The following is an 18,015-nucleotide window of genomic DNA, read 5'->3' as shown; positions in this document are numbered from 1 at the left end:
ACTTGGCTGACCCTGGGTGAACGAACAAACAAAGCCAGAGAAGAAACTGAGTGCTCCCGTCAGCTCACAGGTTTTCCCAAGGAAGGACTCGGCTCAGAACCCTCAGCGGACAAGACTTGTGGCAGACAGCAATCTCCTAGTAGTTAGTGGCTTGAGAGTCAGGATCGGATCCCAGAGGGACATCAGACGTGTGTGACAGCATCCACTGAAGTCATCTGAAAACAGCAAGAGTGGGACTAGGGGCAGGGGGCGGGGGGTTGGGGGCTGAGAGAAGCAATGTGGCCTCTCTGAATTCTGGGGCATGAGGACAGACAGGAAGAGATTGAAAAAGGCTCACACAGGACACATGGCAAGGGCCCGAATGCCAGCCAGAGGATGTAGGCTTTGTCTCTCTCTCAAAAAAGACCATCAAAGGTTTTGAGGAAGATTATTTGAGGGTTCTGTGGAGGCCGCACAACCCCAAAGGAGTCGCAATTTCCAAAGTGTCTATTTTGCTGCCTCTCCAACAGACTCCTCTTAGCTGGCCCTGGCCAACTCACACACACACACACACACACACACACACACACACACACACACACACACACACACATACACCACCCTCACCACCACCACCACCCCCTTCTCCAAATCGGCTCCCTTCAAATTGTCACTCCCCACAGGGCTGCATTCATGCATTGGTTCTAAATAGTCCCACTGTTCAGCTTTAACGAGAAGTAATACCAATCCCCGTGTTTGCTCAGAGAGCACCATATTTCATCAAACCAGAGCCCATGCAGGCTCAGATTACTGTCCGAGACAATGTTCTGTAATCCTGGTTTATTCACATGTCACGGGTATTTTAGCAAAACAGAAATGAATGGCCCTCGCCACCCTAGGAAGTACCCGGAGAGCTGGGTTCCCGCCCAGGGGAAGTCATGCTTTCCCTGGCTACGGTTCTCAGAGAAACTGACTCTGATCCTCTAAGCTCTCCCCACTTTTAGAAAGAGAATATGGGCTGGGGAGGAGTCACAGACTGGGTAGTTATTTCCCCCATAAAATGCGAACTCCACGGATGGATTTTGCCAGAGCAAAAATAAAATCTGTCATTGATTATAAAGTCCTTTGTGATTGTTATTTCACAGATTTATTACACTCTGGCCTGGCAGCCTGGAGAGGCCCTGAGATTCTTGTCTCTAGCGCCCCACAGCTCCTGCCCCAAATGGGGACAGGGACTTGCTGGCGTTTCTTTTGTCCTTTAAGGGCCAAGAGCTTTGGAAATTTAGATGAAGAGCCGTGAATCATGCCACAGACACACGGATAACAACAGCTCATTCTGGAAGGCTAACACTGCTAACCAAGGAAACATGTCCCTTTCCTCTTCGCTTTTGGCAGTGCGTGCCAACGAAAGTGATTTCTCTGCAGAGCCTCTCACCAAATCTCCCAGTGTCTGGCTCTTCTGCTCTGAATGTGCCATAGCCTCCTTCAAACCCACCACCACAAGAGCAGTGATGATGCCCTCAATGCAATCTCCTACCATCTCCCATTAGAAGATTGCCAGTGAACCTCACAATGCTCTGCTGGTGCCAGTGTATAGAACTGAAGAAACTGAGGCCCAGAGAAATTGATTGCATTGCTTAAGGTCACACAGCTAGGTAATAACTGTAATGCGACACAAGCCTAGTCCTAAAGGGCTTCACAGGGTCACACAGCTGCTCCCACTTCCACTGACTGGGTTCACGTGAAGCCACAGTCACGACACACAGCACTGGAAGAGAGGCAGCCTTTCAGGATTTAGAGGAGCCATGGGGCTGCCCCCAGAGCAACAGAACTGGTTAGAATCACAAACTGACTGACTGACTCACTCACGGAAGAACTGGACAGTGCTATCAAACAAGGACGGGAAGAACGTTTCATTTGCCGTTTACCCCGGGGGAGTGTTTTTTCAGAAACTCAATGGTCCCTGCCTTTTAGAGCCACCCAGATTGTCCCCTGCTAGTTTGAGGTGTGGTCCTTCCAATCACAGGCACTCCTTACCCCTTTCTCACCTTTTTCTGAGCTGAAGACAATCCTCCTCCCCACCCCCCACCCCCAGAATGTGTAGCACGGAGGCTGGGAGGCTGGGTTCCCCTAAACTACCATCCTACCTCTGAAGGGAACATTCCTACATCCCAGTGCATAAGGTTCAAGAGCCTGATCTTAACAGAATGGTCCCCACCCAAGAGCAGAATAACTGTGTGGGAAGTTACAGGAGTAGGAGATCTGAAGACTTAGATGCATAGTCAGCCATCTCCACTCGTATTATTCTGAGCTGCAGCCTGAGCTATTAAAAACAAAACATGTTCGTTGGCAAGCTCCACAATTAGCCTCATTTCCACGCTCAAACACTGTTCAGCGCGAGCTGCGTTTGCACAGATTGCTTCTTGTCTGCGCTGTGCTGCTTGGAGTGCTGTGCCCGGGGAGCTCGCGAGGATGTGACCCAGTGGTAATCTGAATTGCTTCACCAAACACATTTTTATCCCATCATCTCGGCCACATGAAAGGGGGCCACAGTGCTCCAGTGTTCAAAACTTTACAATCCCGCTGTTCGGCAATAAAACGAGGCAAGAAATATTAGCCGTCCCTGGCTGATGCCTTAATTCTTTCGGAACAATGTCAGAGAATCTGTACCCTACAGGTTTTAGTGCCTGCTAAAGCCTGACCCTCTGGCTGCCTTGAATGGAGGCAGAATGAGTTAAGGAGGCTGAGAAGGCTTTAATGGACAAGGGTCCGAATAGCCCAGCTTGTGCCGGCCTCCTGCGGGCTCACCCTCCTTTTCACAGGCCTCGATTGTGTTTGGCCCCAGCGGAGACAAAACTACCCCTGAGCAGAGGTTACCCCCAGCTGGCACAGGTCAGAGGCATTCTGGGGGAGAGGAGGGAGGCAAGGGGAAGTGAGGGCACATCAAGAAGGAGGGAAATGAGGTGGGGGCAGGACATTTATAAGGTCTAGGCTATTTATAAGGAGAGATTTCAGCTACAAAGCTGGGATTTGGTGGACGCACCTCCAGATAAGCCATTTTGGGAAAAAAAAAAACCATTCACAGAGCAAGTGGGAATTATATAGGGATGGCATGTTGAATGCAGTATGAGTTAATCTTCAAAATAACATATATTTGCATACATAATAAACACTACCCCTTAGCACTTCCAAAAACTATAGGACAAAGTTTTAGGGCTCTGGGTAGTACGGACTCTAACCTGACAGTCTGAGGTTTGGGGGTTTGTTTGTTTGTTTGTTTGTTTCTGCAAATGAGTTGTTTTACACAGTGGCAGAAGCTTTTCCTAGAAATTTTCCATTACTGTATCATGATCCCTCCAAGAAAAGTAACTATTTTGGCTCCCAGAGCCCAAAGTTACCAGATAAGAGGAACACTGGGTCCACATGCAGTGACGATATATCCAGCACAGAGAGTGACCATGCACTGGCTTTCTGTGCTGGAAGAGGGGATCCTGTCCTTCCCTCTAAAGCAGTGGTTCTCAGCCTGCAGTGGTTCTCAACCTTTGGGGGCCAACTGACCTTTTCACGTGGTTCTCTTAACAGCATTGGGAAACACAGATATACACATTATGATTCAAACCGGTGGCAAAACTGCGGTTACGGATTAACAGTGAAAATAATTTTGTGGTTGGGGTCACCACAACATGAGGAGCTGTAATAAAGGGCTGCAGCATTAGGAAGGTTGAGAACCACTTTAGATTCTCAAGATCCCTTAGCGTTTATGGTCCTGGATTCCTTTCTCAGCCTGCGGAATTCTCTGGACCTCCCCCCTTAAAGAGTGTTTTCAAACGCACAAAATGAAATGCCCAGGTTAACAAAGGCAACCAACAGCACCGTGATTATAAAAATATCTTAAAGCAATTATCTGCAGCACAATAACAGTAAAGAATGTTCCATTTCATTAATTCCTTAATTATCAGGAGACCCAAGTAACTGTAATTTCAACACAGTTTAGCAAAACCTTTACTTTGGGAAATCTGAAACACCTTTTCTGTAAAATGAAAATAAATGAGTGATGTCTATCTGTGAAAAGCCACACCACTAGCCACTAGGATTGGTTGCTTGGCTGTTTCGGTTAAAATTAGTAAAAATGACCAGATTTCCCCCAGCATGACCCCGAATTCTACCTATGGGGATGTAACTTTGCCAGAATGAAGCACCTTTGGGGCCCTTCTTCCCAGGGACTAAGCTGCCTAGCAGGGGTCAGGGTCACCCTACACCAGCACTGCACTGGAAATTCTTAAGAAAACCATAAGCTGTTTCCCCTGCTTCTCTGACGCTTTGGAACTTTTTATGAAGTAAACTGAAAGCATGTTATTTCGTTTTTTAGCAATCCTGTCCGAAGCTTTATACAGACCTTTGAGGTATTTCTTCAGCAAATGGAAACATTGTTACCAAATAAAAGGTCAGTTAATTCTAATTCTGTATTTTGATCAAGATCTTGCTTCGCTTGCCTTAGGTTGGTTGAGCTTTGGAACCACACCCCTTTTGTTGTTAAATCCAGGAGCTCCTGTTTCCAAGCCTGCACCTTTGCACTTTGAGCAGACACTGGCTCAGAGACAACTAGGCACACATCCCCTCTGGGGTCCTCATGGGGGAGCTGTCATCTTCCAACCACATAGCCATAGCATGCCATTGCAGGGGCAAGCCCTCAGGCTGGCCCCCCCTCCAAAGGCTGCCCAGCCCCCGCGACGCCGAGGCTCAGCTGCAGGCAGCGACACTCCGGAGCCGGCTGCCGGGCTGGGTCTCCGGCTCTCGGTGGGGGAGCAGGGAGCGCGCCCGCCCACACCCACGGCCCCGACACTCGCGAGCGCACACCCCAGCGCGCGCACGCCAGCACACCAAGGCGCACGCACAGCACACCGGGGCCACAGACGGGCTCTCAGCCGCCGCGAGTGTGGACGCAGCCGGATTCCCCACCACCACCGCCCCCGAGGGCGCTGTCGCCACCGTGCCCCGCCCCGCCCCGCCCCGCCCCTCGAACTCTCCAGTCGGGGCGCCGCTCCGTGGGTTGCAAAGTTTGTAGCGCGAGGCAGTCAAGGGAGCGCGCCGGCGCGGTCTCCGCTGGGCTCCACGAGGCTCCGGAGAGCCTTGATCTCTGGCCCGGTGGTGGCGTGGATACCCGGCGCACAGTGCTACAGCCGCGAGCCAGTCCCGCTACCTCGAGTCCCCGTCACCGGAGTGTCCCACACGGATACTCCAGCCGAGAGCGAGGAGCGCAGCCAACATTGAGGCCTCCCTAATCTGTCCTCCTGGGCTCAGACCCTTCACCATCGTCACTCAGCCATGGCTCCAGGTCCTGCTCGGATCAGCTTGGGGTCCCAACTGCTGCCTATGGTGCCACTGCTCCTGCTGCTGCGGGGCGCAGGCTGCGGCCACAGGGGCCCCTCATGGTCCTCACTGCCCTCGACAAATGAAGGTCTTCAGGGGGACAAGGAACCCCAGCAGTCACCCGGGGACGCAGCAACTGAGCTGGGCCCTGGCGCCCAGGACATGGTCGCTGTCCACATGCTCAAACTCTATGAGAAGTACAACCGAAGGGGCGCTCGGCCAGGAGGAGGCAACACCGTCCGAAGCTTCCGTGCCCGGCTGGGTAAGTAGCGGATGCACCAGGACTCCGTGTCCTCCTTATTCAGCAAGGTTGCTTACCTGTCCCCTCTGCTCCTATGCAGCTCTGCTTCTCCCCTCCTTTCTTGTCCTGATTTTCAATTCATCCTTTCCACCGACAATCCACTAAGTCAGAGCTTAGTACCAGGCCAAGAGCTTGCAGTTGGGGACACCAAAGCGGCACTTGGTGGGCAGACCTCCTGACCCCGGGAGCTTCCGCTACTGCTGGACAAAGGTCAGCATATACTCTAGGCTTTAGGCACCAAGTGGAGATGGACAGGGGCTGAGGACGTCATAAGTTGTGGTGGCACTTGCAGTCGGAGGAGGGAGCATAGTCAATGGGTCACAAGGCAGTAATAGTGGAAGTACCAAGCGCTGAGCCCAGAGAGCAAGCCTGATTTGGGTAGCAAGGAAGAAAAGTGCACTGAAAAGGGCCTGTGTCCCCAGGACTGAGGACTTCAGAAGACAGGATTCAGAGAAGAGCCTTGCCCCTCTCCTGGCCCATGGTCCACTTCTCTCTCTTCACACCTAGGATTGAGCTTGACAGAGGCCACTTGACAGAGGCCCTCTTCTTAAGGACAGTCGCTCCAAGCTCCTGCCCACTAACTTTAGGCTGAGCAGCCCTTGCAAGGTGGAGGCTAAGTGCAGAGGAAGTGCAGCCTGGAAAGCAGGTGGCAGGAAGACCCCTGGTTGTCATGATGACCACTCAGGGTCTCAGAATGCTGTTCCAGAAAATGGTGGGTAGGGGTCGCTTGCCGTCCCATCTGGTAAGGAGGCCGTTCCCCCAGGAGAAAAATCCTTCAGTCTGTGGTCTTCTCCCCCAAGATCCATAGAAACTTGACTCAACTTTGAGGCTAAACAGTATAGGCTCAGACTTCCTGGGTTCTAGGGTAACTCGGGCCTCCCAGGAATCTTTTATTCAATACCTGGAGTTCATTTCTTGGAGAAGCATTATTAAATTAAGCCACTTAAGAAGCATTTGGCATGATTGAGTTAAATCACCAAAAAACTACGTGGACTTGTTTGTACTCTATAAAATGAGTGCACAGGAGTATCTACCCTTTCGGGTTAAAGAAAGACAAGATGATGTAATAACATAAGTTCAGAGCCCTGGCCACATTAGGTGGTTCTGCATGTTATAAGCTGGGAACAGAAAGCACTGCGATGGGTGCTTTGTGTTCATATAGGCTTGAACTTGACCTTCGTTGCCCTTTATCTCCTGTCCTTGAAGTGGAGACAGAAAGGTCATCAGGGTCACCAGTGCAGTAAGAAGTGAGCATGTGCACTGGGCACAAGCACCTTCTGCAGCCCAGTCATTGAGGAGTACAGTTCTGTCTGTTTCACCCAACCAAGGTGGTACTCCCTAGTACAGATAATAGTGAGCATTTTAATGGCCTGGGGACTGCACCTAAATCCAGCACTCCTGTTTTACAGATACAGACAAAAGAACTGGAGAGAAAGTTGCTGTACTTACCAGGCAATAACAGCTGTTCTTATTGTCACATACTGTCACCATCTCTCCTTCAGAACTAAGCCTAGAGCCTGGGAGCAGAGCATCAGGGTGGAACAGACAAGTCCAGGAAATCAGAATTCTGGTGCAATCCTGAAGTGTCTCTGGAAACACCCTTCTATCTGGACCCCCTGATACAAACTAAAGAGTGAATTCCAACTTCACCAGTTACTGGCTTGCCTGTTCTGAGCTTGTTTTCTTCTGTGTACGGGGTGAGCACTGAACGTAGATTTGTGCCTGGCATACAGTAAGGGCTTGCTTTCTCGTACCTTGCCAAATTTGTTTCATACTTAACCTCAGATGCTCCTGCCACTTGATCTGGAGATCCATCGGAGGGGCTGGAGCATACCACTGCCGGAAGGCTCCATGGAGGCAGGTTTCTGCCGCCTCCCCAGGTTAGCGCCCACTCCCAAAACCTGTCATAGCTGTTTCACCCTCATCTGCAGAAGGCCCCGGGTTCTGAGCGGGAGTCTGTTAGCAATGCCCTGACCCAGTTTCGGGATCCGGGCCAAGGGAGGAGGGCACTTCTCATGACGTTCTTTCATCTTCTAAATGGCGACTCCCCTCCTAGTCGACAATGGTTTTTAAAGGAACTCAGAAATGGCAAGCACTTTGAACAGCTCTTGGTTTGTGCTCGTTTGCAATTTATTAGCTCTTAACCGAGATTACGCCAGCTTGCTCTGTCCCCCTCCTTTTGCCCCCAAAGTGCACTTTGTTCCCTACTGGTCAGCATCTGTGGAGGGAGAGCCTTTGAGCCTGGCACTAAGGGTTCAGCTTAGACCTCCATAGACCTCCACACTCTCAATGAATAATCTGTGTTTAATCCCAAGCGACATCTGCCAATGTGATACCCAGTCGTTTTCTTGTTCTTCATCTCCCTAAGATGCCCAGCTGTGAAAACTGTCAAGTCAACTCATTTCATTCTCCAGTGAGTTAATCCTAGTTCTGTTACCGTAGCAAAATGCTTGGAGTTTGTAACTCATGGAGAAAAAAAAAAGAGTTATTTAGCTCATGTTCAGAGGCTGAAAGACTAAACCTCATGGTAATGACTCTGGTGATAAACCCTGGGGTTATGTCACAGTGAACTAGAAAGCAGGGGACAGGTAGCCTTTTGCCAGGGAACTGCCTCCCTTGGGAACTAAGGGGGGGGGTTCATGACAGGAGTATCTTCAATGACCCTCTAGGATTACAGATTAGGGTCCACCTTTAAAGGTTCCAGCACCTCTAAATATTACCACACTGAAGACCAAGTGCCCTGTATTTGGAGACAAATCAAATCCAACACATATCATCAGGAATTTCCTGAGCACTTCATTTGGAGGACAGACATGCATAGAGTGTTGGCTTTGCTCCCAAATAGCTCATGAACGGGCAGTGGGATGGGTGGGGTGGGGTAATGATCGCTGAGGGTGCTCTGCAGGATCCCCAAGGGTAGCAACTGACAAGGTGGAGGAAGTGAGGTCTTCACAGCCAAAATGGACCTCATCACGTTGGTGGGCAGGAGGGAGAAAGATGTGAACTGGTCCACTGAGTGTTGGAACTGCTGGGCATTTGGTTAAGAGGAATTGGGGAGGCAGATAAGCAGATTGCAAAGAATCCCAGGGAGCCTTGATTTTGCCTGTTGACAGGGGAACAATACCTAGCATGTATGCTTGATGGAGGTGGGCAGAAACAAAGGGAAGGTGTGGGAAAAAGAAGAGGCAGGGAGATAAGATGTTTGTAAAAACACACATAGTAGCAAACCTAAGTTATTCTTAATCACCCATCCAGGTAAAGCCAGAGTTAAAATAATATTTTGTAGAATCATTTCAGTCCTGCACACACAAAAATGCACATATGTCTACAAATATGTGCTCATATGCATGCACATACCCGTTAATCTAGTGAGGCTGTATTTTCTGTGTGTAGCTATTCTCGTGTGCAAGCATCCCTGAGGCTTCTGACGTACTCTCTGGCCTCTGCAGTTCTTCCCACGGAAATAAGCCCTTCTTGTGTGTTTTGTTGGGGTTCTTGACATGGTGGGGAGATTATCCTTTCATTTCTCCTAGCTGATGCTTTTGGAGCATGTGCGTGACATCGGGGGTTGGCAGTTCTACGGTGACTGATGCAGTTGAGGCATGTGGAGAAGGGAGCTATGGTGAGAAGGATGTGGCATCTACAAAGCCAGTGGTGACTGGGGTTGGCTTGGAGCCCAAAGGGAGGAGGAGAGAGAATTCTCTGCCACTGTTGGAGGGCTAGGTGGCTTGCAAAGCCTCCTACCCTGAAAGACCCTGAGAAAGACACTCAACACAGCCTCCCTTCCCTTCTCACAAGGGACTGGCCTCTGTGTGCTACCCAGCTTGCACAGAAGTGCATGGTCAGCATGCTGTACCTACTCTGTTATCCCTCGTGACTGTTCTGAGGACACTGAGGAAAAAAGGTGCCTTGAAGTCGGCTTGTACAGGACAGAGTGATCTGTCTGAGCTGCTACTCTTAGGCTGAGGCCATCAGGGGTACCTGTCTCATTTCCACTGTCACCAGGGTGAAGCTAAGTGCCCTGCTGAGAGGTTGGGGTCCTAAGAACCCCAAAGATCCATAGAGATTAGAGATTGGATTGTTTAAGTAAAAGCAGTCCTTTTTCCTGGGAAATAGAAAAATTAAAATCACTCCTTTTTTTTTGGTCTTACAGTGGATGATATTTGTTTATGGGCTCTTGGGCACATCCTGACAATAGACAGAGGACAGTGGGGAGCGAAGGGCATGTGTTTCAGGTGAGAACCACTGAAGATGCACCTGACTCTGCCTCTCAGCAGCTGTAGGACATTATGCCTAGTACCTGCTCTCTCTGACATGGCAAGAACTCCCCCTTTGTTTTCTGTTTGTTTGTTTGGACATTTTATTGATTCTTTGTGGGTTTCACATCAGGCACCTCAGTCTGACTGTTTCCCTATCCTTTCATATCTGCCCGTCATTCTTCCAACCCTCCCCTCAAAATAAAACACACAAACCAACAACAAAAAAGAAAGCTGTAATATGTCACAGTGTGTCCCACAGTATATGCATCTGTCCACACATTCTTCACTTGTAAATGTTCATTGCCGTGAGTCATTGGTCTAGCTCAAGATCTTTGGCTTCTGTGACACCATGGATATCGGATCCTTATCAGGATTTCATCTTTGTCATCCTGTTGTTACCCTGTGTCATGGAGATCCTGCAGCTTTGGGCATCAGGACCCGCCCTTTCAGGCATCCCAACCATTCACAGGTGCTATAAATTTGGGCCAGTTCAGAGCCCTGGATCTGAGCTTGGGTGTTAGCTAAGCTGGTAAGCCCACCAGCTCTCTTTCATCTGTACCACCAGGGTAAGCTCTCCAGCACTGCTCTAGCTAGGCTACCCAATGCCACCATCGACAGGAGGCAGGGTCAGCTCTCCTTCTCTCACATCCTTGGGGCTGGCTCACCCACGGCTTCAACATCAAGGTCATCACCACGTGAGGTTTATGGCCTGCTCTCAAGAGTACTGCAGCCAGTGAGGGGGCAGGGCTAACTCTCCCTTTCTCCTGTCCCCAATCCCCCTCCCCCTCTGTTAACTGAAGCAACTCTGTCCCCTGCCCCATCCTCTGTTCTTATAGTGCAGGGCGTGCACAGAGGAGTCCCCTGCTTCACATCTGTTTCTGAGCACCAGCTGTTACCCGGCTTGTGCTAGGTTCTAGAGATACCCCACAAAGTACAGCTGACAAAAAGCCCTAGCCTTCTTGGAAAATATGTTCTGGGGGGATGTATAATAGCAAACAGATACACACCAGGATGCTAGGAATGCCCTGAAGATGAAGTCAGGGTGGACAGGGCTGAGCCACGGGAGCCAAAGGGAGACACCATGTGAGCAGAGACCTGGGAAAGGTCTGAATGATCAGAAGAGCCAGGAGGGCAGAATTACCCTCCCTGACATATGCCACTCACAGGAAGGCCAGGAGAATGGAACCTGAGGGTGGGGATGACAGATGTAGTTGGAGAGGTTGGCAGGAAATTCAGGTGGGGGACTTCGTAAAGGATGTAGTGTTTAGGTATCACGCACCTGAGCAGGAGTTGCATGCAATATGAGTGCTCCCAAAAGAACGGTACCTGTAAAGCCGTAATGTGGCCAGACCCCAAGAATAATTGTGATCATTACCATTTTGGAACCCCAAGAGGCTTTGGAGCACCTTTGACTGCCTTTGCGAGGACTCCAAGCATCCTATCACTTAGCCAGGGTAGACCTTTTGCAAATGTTTATTGGGAAACAGGATGGATAAATGGAAGGAAAAAGGAGGGAGGCAGTCTTCTCCTTGGCTCTGAGACAGGAGCCACGGTGCTCTGGCACACTGGGTAGAACAAAGAGGGTTCTCTTCTTGTTTTCTCCCTGGTGCCCTTTGCCCCGCTTAGCCGGAAACACCAGAGGTAGCCACACTCTCAGCCACAGCCTGGGTCTCTTGCATTGCATGCATATAGGCATATACATGCATGGAACCCCCATTCTGGGGTTGGGGGGTGATCCATCTGGACCTCAACATCTCCCACCAGGCATGGTATTTTGGAGCAAGTTTCCTAGTGAGGCCGTGAGCTCCCTCTAGCCAAATGTATTATCCTTCCTTCTCAGCTGGCCTCTGGAGGTTCCTCCCCACTCTGGACCAACGAGCAGGATAATTGATGAAGCAATACTTGAAGTAGATTAAAGGCAAACACAAGCTGCCAAGTCAGATGTTATAGAAACCAAGTGGTGAGTGAGCATGTCTGGATTTGTATAGGAAACCCTTGCTCTGCATTCCTTGATCCTCTAAAGGAAAATGGGCAGGGAAGTACCTTTGTGGACACCCTTATGTCAAGCATATGGCATGTGCCATTTCCTTAATCTTCCAAGGATCACATAAGCTGAGGGTTCTAGTCTTCCTTTGAGAGTAATGAAAGAATAAGGCTTGGAGTATGATGCTCTTCTCCAGGGCCTGGAGCTTGTTTGCTAGCTTAGGCGTGTGTGCTGCAGATACACACAGATCTGTGTGTGAGCTTCCCTGCACACAATTCAGTGACTGGGAGGCAGAAGACGACACAAGCTTTTCCCTTGATGTCTGCAGGTATGCTGTGCCGGAGCCCCACGCTATAGCCAAGAGCAGAGATACCTCCCTGTAGTTCCCAGCTAAGAAGTTCTGCACATGCGCACACCTCCTTTGAGGGGAGTGCTTCCCCCAACTTCCCCAGGAGTCATAACCCCCAGGCATACATGTTCGGATGTAGGACTCCAACCCATGACACTCAAAGCCACAGAGTTCCAGAAAGCCATGTTTAAGTCCTCAAGACCCAGCATCTATCTCTTCATATGTGGAAGGGTTGATGCACATGTCTGGGGTGGTGCAAGGACCAGGTGAGGTAATATCTTCAGTGTTAACTAGGCCTAGTGTAGATCTTTCCCTCTTTCTTTCCTATTTTTGAGGTCCATTAGGAGAGTATGAATAAGTGGAGGGAAGGGAAACTGCAGTCACGATACAATATATGAGAGGAGAATAAATAAATAAGCAAATAAATAACAAGCATGAATATTCCCAAGAGAGTCATGATTCCTTCCCAACAGAAACAAAATATTAAGCAGGTGGGTTGGTATTTTTTGAGAATTTTTAAATTTTTTATTTATTATTATTATTTTTCTGCTCATTTTCAGCATCTATACATATGCGTGCATGCCTGATGCCCCAGGAAAACAGAGGGGGGCATCAGATCCTCTGGATGTGAAGTTACAGATAGCTGTGAGCTGTTGTGTAGATCCTGGGCCCCAAACCTGGGTCCTCTGCAAGAGCAGCAAGTGTTCTTAACCACTGAACACTTTTCCAGCCCTAAGCCAATGGTTCTCGAAAAATAGTCCCAGCTCATCCTGGATACAGATGTCACATAAACCCACCTATCTCTTGGAGAGTGTAATGCCCCCCTCAGTACACACCTCCCTGGCTTATGTGCTCTGGCCCTTTCCCTCGCTGTACCAAACAGATAGACCTTTGGCTGGAGAAGGAGGAGGAAGCCCACCCAGGCACTTTGGTCTTCTCCAGCTCTACAGTATCCCAAGATGGCAGTAACAAAAGATCTTCTCCCCTTCTAAATCCTAGAGAGGACTTCCTCATTGTTAATAGTTTACCCTGGTGTGGAGGTGATGCAGGTGGCCCTGGGGGAATACCTGGTAGAATCAGGTCACAAGGAAAGGGCTTCCAGCTGCCCCTGGGAAGCATACATGGACACTTTCTCCAAACGCACTGTAGATACGACAGCTGTGTGTGCCTGGTCCTCTCAGCTTGAGGCTTGCATCTCCAAATGACAATGTGAGCCTTGGAGTGGAGTGACATATTGTAATCCCCATATTGCTATCTGTTTGGGAAAAAAAATGTTCTTTTTTTTTTTCAAGACAGGGTCTCACTATGTAGCTCTGACTATCCTGGAATTCATGGTGTAGACCAGGCTAGCCTCGAACTCACAGGGATCTGCCAGCCTCTGCCTCCCAAGTGCTGAAATTAAGGATGTGCACCACTATGCCTGCCTGTAAAAACAAAACAAAACAAATCATTTATAAGTCCTGGGACAGAACAAATACCAAACGACTATACTCTTAACCCTATATTACCTTAAAAGGTTCTAAGTTTGCTGGGGGCAGGGGGAGAGAGCCCCTTATTTCACCTCACTTAGAAGGATGACCACACTTAGCAGAAGTTGCTTTCAAAACCCACATAGCGCAGATGTACAAATAAATACAAGAGGCAGGTCTTGGAGCTAGCCTAAACCATCACGGACTCTTAATGAAGGTGTCAGTGATGTTCGTTTGTTCTTTGAAAGCCAGGGGAAGGCAAGGAGGAAGCAGCCGGAGCTCTAGTGTCCTGTACACCTGACCATCGCCCTCTGTCTGTCCTTCCCTCCCTTTTCTCTCTCTCTCTCTGCCCCCACCCCCCTCCCATTCTACTTCCTTTCCTCACAGTGTCATCGTCATTCCTCTCAATGGGATGGTGACAGTTCCCTGCTTTCGGATCTCAACTGTGCAAGTTGGTTGAGGCTAACAGAGGAGACTCGTGTGAGGACTGCAGTAGGCAGGCCAGGAGATGGGAGTGGGTCCTGCTTGTAGGTGTTGCCTCAGGGAGAATTGTTCTGTTATCCTGGGTCAGGGCGGAAACCCAAGAGCAGGCTGCGCTTCAAGAGAAACACCTAACAGGTTGTGGTCTGGTCTGGTCTTTCCTTTGCAGAAGTGGTCCACCAGAAGCCTGTGTATTTCTTCAACTTGACTTCCATGCAAGATTCCGAAATGATCCTCACCGCCTCCTTCCACTTCTACTCAGAACCCCCGCGGTGGCCCCGGGCACGTGAGGTATCCTGCAAGCCACGAGCCAAGAATGCATCGTGCCGCCTCCTGACCCCAGGTCCGCCGGCGCGCTTGCACCTCATCTTCCGCAGTCTCTCGCAGAACACGGCCACTCAGGGCCTTCTCCGTGGAGCCATGGCTCTGGCACCTCCACCAGGTGGCCTGTGGCAGGCCAAGGACATCTCGTCAATCATCAAGGCTGCCCGAAGAGATGGAGAGCTGCTCCTCTCTGCCCAGCTGGAGTCTGGGGAGAAGGACCCCAGGGTCCCCAGGCCCAGTCCCCACATGCCCTATATCCTTGTTTATGCCAACGACTTGGCCATCTCGGAGCCCAACAGCGTGGCAGTGACGCTACAGAGATACGACCCCTTTCCAGTTGGAGACTTAGAGCCTGGAGCAGCCCCCAACAGCTCCGCGGACCCTCGCGTGCGCCGGGCTGCTCAGGTCTCTAGACCTCTTCAGGACAATGAACTGCCAGGGCTGGATGAGAGACCCGTGCCTGCCCTGCACGCCCCGCACTTCCACAAGCACGAGTTCTGGTCCAGCCCTTTCCGGGCACTGAAACCCCGCACCGGTCGTAAGGACCGGAAGAAGAAGGACCAGGATACGTTCGCCACCTCCTCTCAGGTGCTGGACTTTGATGAGAAGACGATGCAGAAAGCCAGGAGGAGGCAATGGGATGAGCCACGGGTCTGCTCCAGGAGGTACCTGAAGGTGGACTTTGCAGACATCGGGTGGAACGAATGGGTCATCTCACCCAAGTCCTTCGATGCATACTACTGTGCTGGGGCCTGTGAGTTCCCCATGCCCAAGGTACCACCTCTGTGTTCTGGTCTTGCCTCATCCTAACCTAGCTCTATCCCAGTTTGGCCGTCCCTCTAACTGCCTGACCTGTTTCATCATTCGCAAAATGGAGATGATGATATGTCTCCTGTCTGCTGAGGCAGAAACAGGTGGCCCTACAGGCTGTTAGAATTTCTTTCATTTGATGGCACTTCTTAAAATGTTGGCTTTGATTTTGTTGTTGTTGTCGTTGTCGTTGTTTGTTTGTTTGTAAGACAGTCTCTCTGCATGTATGCCAAGCTGGCTTCAGCCCTCCTGTTTAGCCTCCCAGCTTCTGAGATTGGAGACATGTTCCACTATACCTTGCTTGGAATTGGGATTTTAAAAGCAAGGCATCTAGATGCAGGAAAAAGGGCAGCCTCTTCAGAGACTGAGTCAGTGCTGCCTCCCTGTGGGAAAGGCAGGTATCCAAAGTTCCCTGCTGACCAAGGCTCTCATATCTGTTTAGTCTGTGCCAGGAGCACTAATGCTGGAGATCAGACTGCTTTTGGACTCGGTGGCTCTACCAGTGAGCTGCCCCTGGTACGGTACATCCAGCAGTCCAGTCAGACCTCATAGTGCACAGCAGTGTGAAAGATCCACAGCCCTGGACTGACTCACCTTCCCCCTTAACTCCATCCATCCGTCACCCTGAAACCTGTGTCACCCTCAACACCCACAGCAGTTTCCCCCTCAGTTAACTCTATAAAATCCTTCCTTCCTTGGTCTTCCTTCCAAGAAAAAAAAGTCAGTGCATATATTTGATTTGAACCTCAATAAACAGACCGGGTGGGAAAAGCCCAGGCCCAGATGTGGGCCATATAATCCATCTGGAATTAAGGGGCTTCTCCTCACATCCACGCATGCACAAGAGAGAGGAAGGGAGGCGGCTGGCAGAGAGACATGATTTGTTGGTGGGCTTTGCCTGGGCCCAGGACAGATGTGGGCTCCCAGCTGCTAGCTTTCACAGCCTGGCTTGCTGCCTCTCCACTTTCAGAACGTCAGCTGAACCCCACATGTGCAGGTGCTCGTGCCCCTTTCTTGTTCCTCCCCGTCGTCTCCTGCAACAACATAAGGATTCTTGTCAACGACAGCTCTGATCTGAAGCCTAAGACCTATGCTCATCTTTTCAGAAGTGGCCACAGATCCCGAGCCAGGCCACTTTCTAGCATCTTGGTCACATTGCTTAGACATTTTAAGCTGTGGTATCCGTCTACAATGACGGTCGTATTGTCCATATAAATTAATAAGATGTCAAAATGAGAAGATGTCCCAGTGCTGCACCTGTCACCCCAAGTAAAATACATATTGAAATGCCGGTCTGCAGCCCATGCTACACCAAGCACATCCTTTTAGCTTGAACCAGGGTCGCTCTGGATGCACATCTGCTGCCTGAGGCATAGTTCCATCCAGCCTTTTCCCCTGCAAAAGCCTCCTTCCAGTGCCAGTGCTCCTGGGAGGGGACCTACAGGCGCCCCCAAGTGGCCAGTTTCCTGTAGCAGATGTGACATCCCTTTAAGACTACATTATGTGGGCAGACCAAGGGGCACCAGGACTGAGCATGTAACAGTTTCAGAGGAAGCACTTGTCCAGCTCTGGCAGAGGCCTTGTCCTCCAGGCCACCCCCTTCGCATGGCCTCATTCATGAAGCAGCGCTAAACCACAAGCTCTTAGCTAACTGTCTTTTCTCATCTTGCAGATTGTCCGCCCATCCAATCACGCCACCATCCAGAGCATCGTCAGAGCTGTGGGCATCGTCCCTGGCATCCCAGAGCCCTGTTGTGTTCCAGACAAGATGAACTCCCTTGGAGTCCTTTTCCTGGATGAGAACCGAAATGTGGTTCTGAAGGTGTACCCCAATATGTCCGTAGAGACCTGCGCCTGTCGGTAAGACGGCTTCAAGGCAGAAGGCGGTCCGGCTTCATCCCTGTCCCGCAGAGTGGCGTTCTTGGAGCCAGGACCTGACTCGGGGGCAGTTCTGGGTGCTAGACAGAGCTTATAGGCAGCCCTGCTGGGACCTAGAAGGATCTGTCCACCATCATTCTTCCATTTTTCCTCGCTAGTGGTAGCTCTGTAAAGACTTTTTGAGTTCCTGGAAGGAGTTTGGAATTAACTGTGGTCTGCAGCTTCCCATCAGCCCTACATACATTCTTCAAAACCTGGAAATAGCATGTGTCCACCATGTCGACCCCGTGCACCCATCATCTCAAAACCTGGAAAGACTATGCAAAGTTTGGGGTATTCTCCGTCTCCCCCCCCCAAGCAGTTTAAGACCCTCAGGCTGCATACTAGAAACAGGGCTTGAACACGGCATGAATGGGTGTTTTCTCTTACATTTCACTACATAGGCTTTTACTCATGCAATATGCACATGTAATCAAGATTGGTTTCTTCTTTTAATATATGTATTTTTTATTTTAAAACAAAAAGGAGGAGAGCTGACCCCCCTCAACACCCACAGAGGTAATAATAGTGCAGGTTAGGTGTGGGTTGTTTGAACACGCATATGGAAATAATGCCTACAGTAATATGTTGGAATACTAAAAAATAACCAAGATTTTATATTTTTGTAAATTATACTTTGTATACTGTAGATTGTGAGTGTTCTGTGTTTTTATGGAAAGCTAATAAATTAAAGATACAGCAGTGTCTGGAAAAACTGAACGTCACCCATTCCGAAATACCGATTGTTTCCTTATCCAGCCTGTAAATGCCTA

General features: G+C 50.0%; 1 protein-coding gene across 1 annotated transcript; it reads left to right on the top strand.

Moving 5' to 3' along the window:
• Positions 1-4,768: 4,768 nt before the first annotated feature.
• On the top strand, positions 4,769-17,946 carry GDF10 (growth differentiation factor 10). The gene is made up of 3 exons (XM_084797090.1): positions 4,769-5,611; positions 14,361-15,289; positions 16,998-17,946. The coding sequence occupies exons 1-3, from the start codon at positions 5,305-5,307 to the stop codon at positions 17,187-17,189; spliced, it is 1,428 nt and encodes a 475-aa protein (XP_084653216.1). The 5' UTR covers positions 4,769-5,304; the 3' UTR covers positions 17,190-17,946.
• The last annotated feature ends 69 nt before the right edge of the window (positions 17,947-18,015 follow it).

This window comes from Acomys minous (assembly GCF_964271855.1).
Source record: "Acomys minous genome assembly, chromosome: 9".
NCBI classification, from domain to species: domain Eukaryota; kingdom Metazoa; phylum Chordata; class Mammalia; order Rodentia; family Muridae; genus Acomys; species Acomys minous.
Note: the sequence above shows the minus strand (reverse complement) of the source record. Positions and strands in the feature narration are given on the sequence as shown.

What these genes read in the sequence shown, in the direction of transcription:
- GDF10 (XM_084797090.1), top strand. Translation starts at nt 5,305, where the DNA reads ATGGCTCCAGGTCCTGCTCGGATCAGCTTGGGGTCCCAACTGCTGCCT. An exon ending in AAGCTTCCGTGCCCGGCTGG is followed by an intron (nt 5,612 to 14,360) that starts GTAAGTAGCGGA and finishes TTTCCTTTGCAG; the next exon opens with AAGTGGTCCACCAGAAGCCT. An exon ending in GTGAGTTCCCCATGCCCAAG is followed by an intron (nt 15,290 to 16,997) that starts GTACCACCTCTG and finishes CTCATCTTGCAG; the next exon opens with ATTGTCCGCCCATCCAATCA.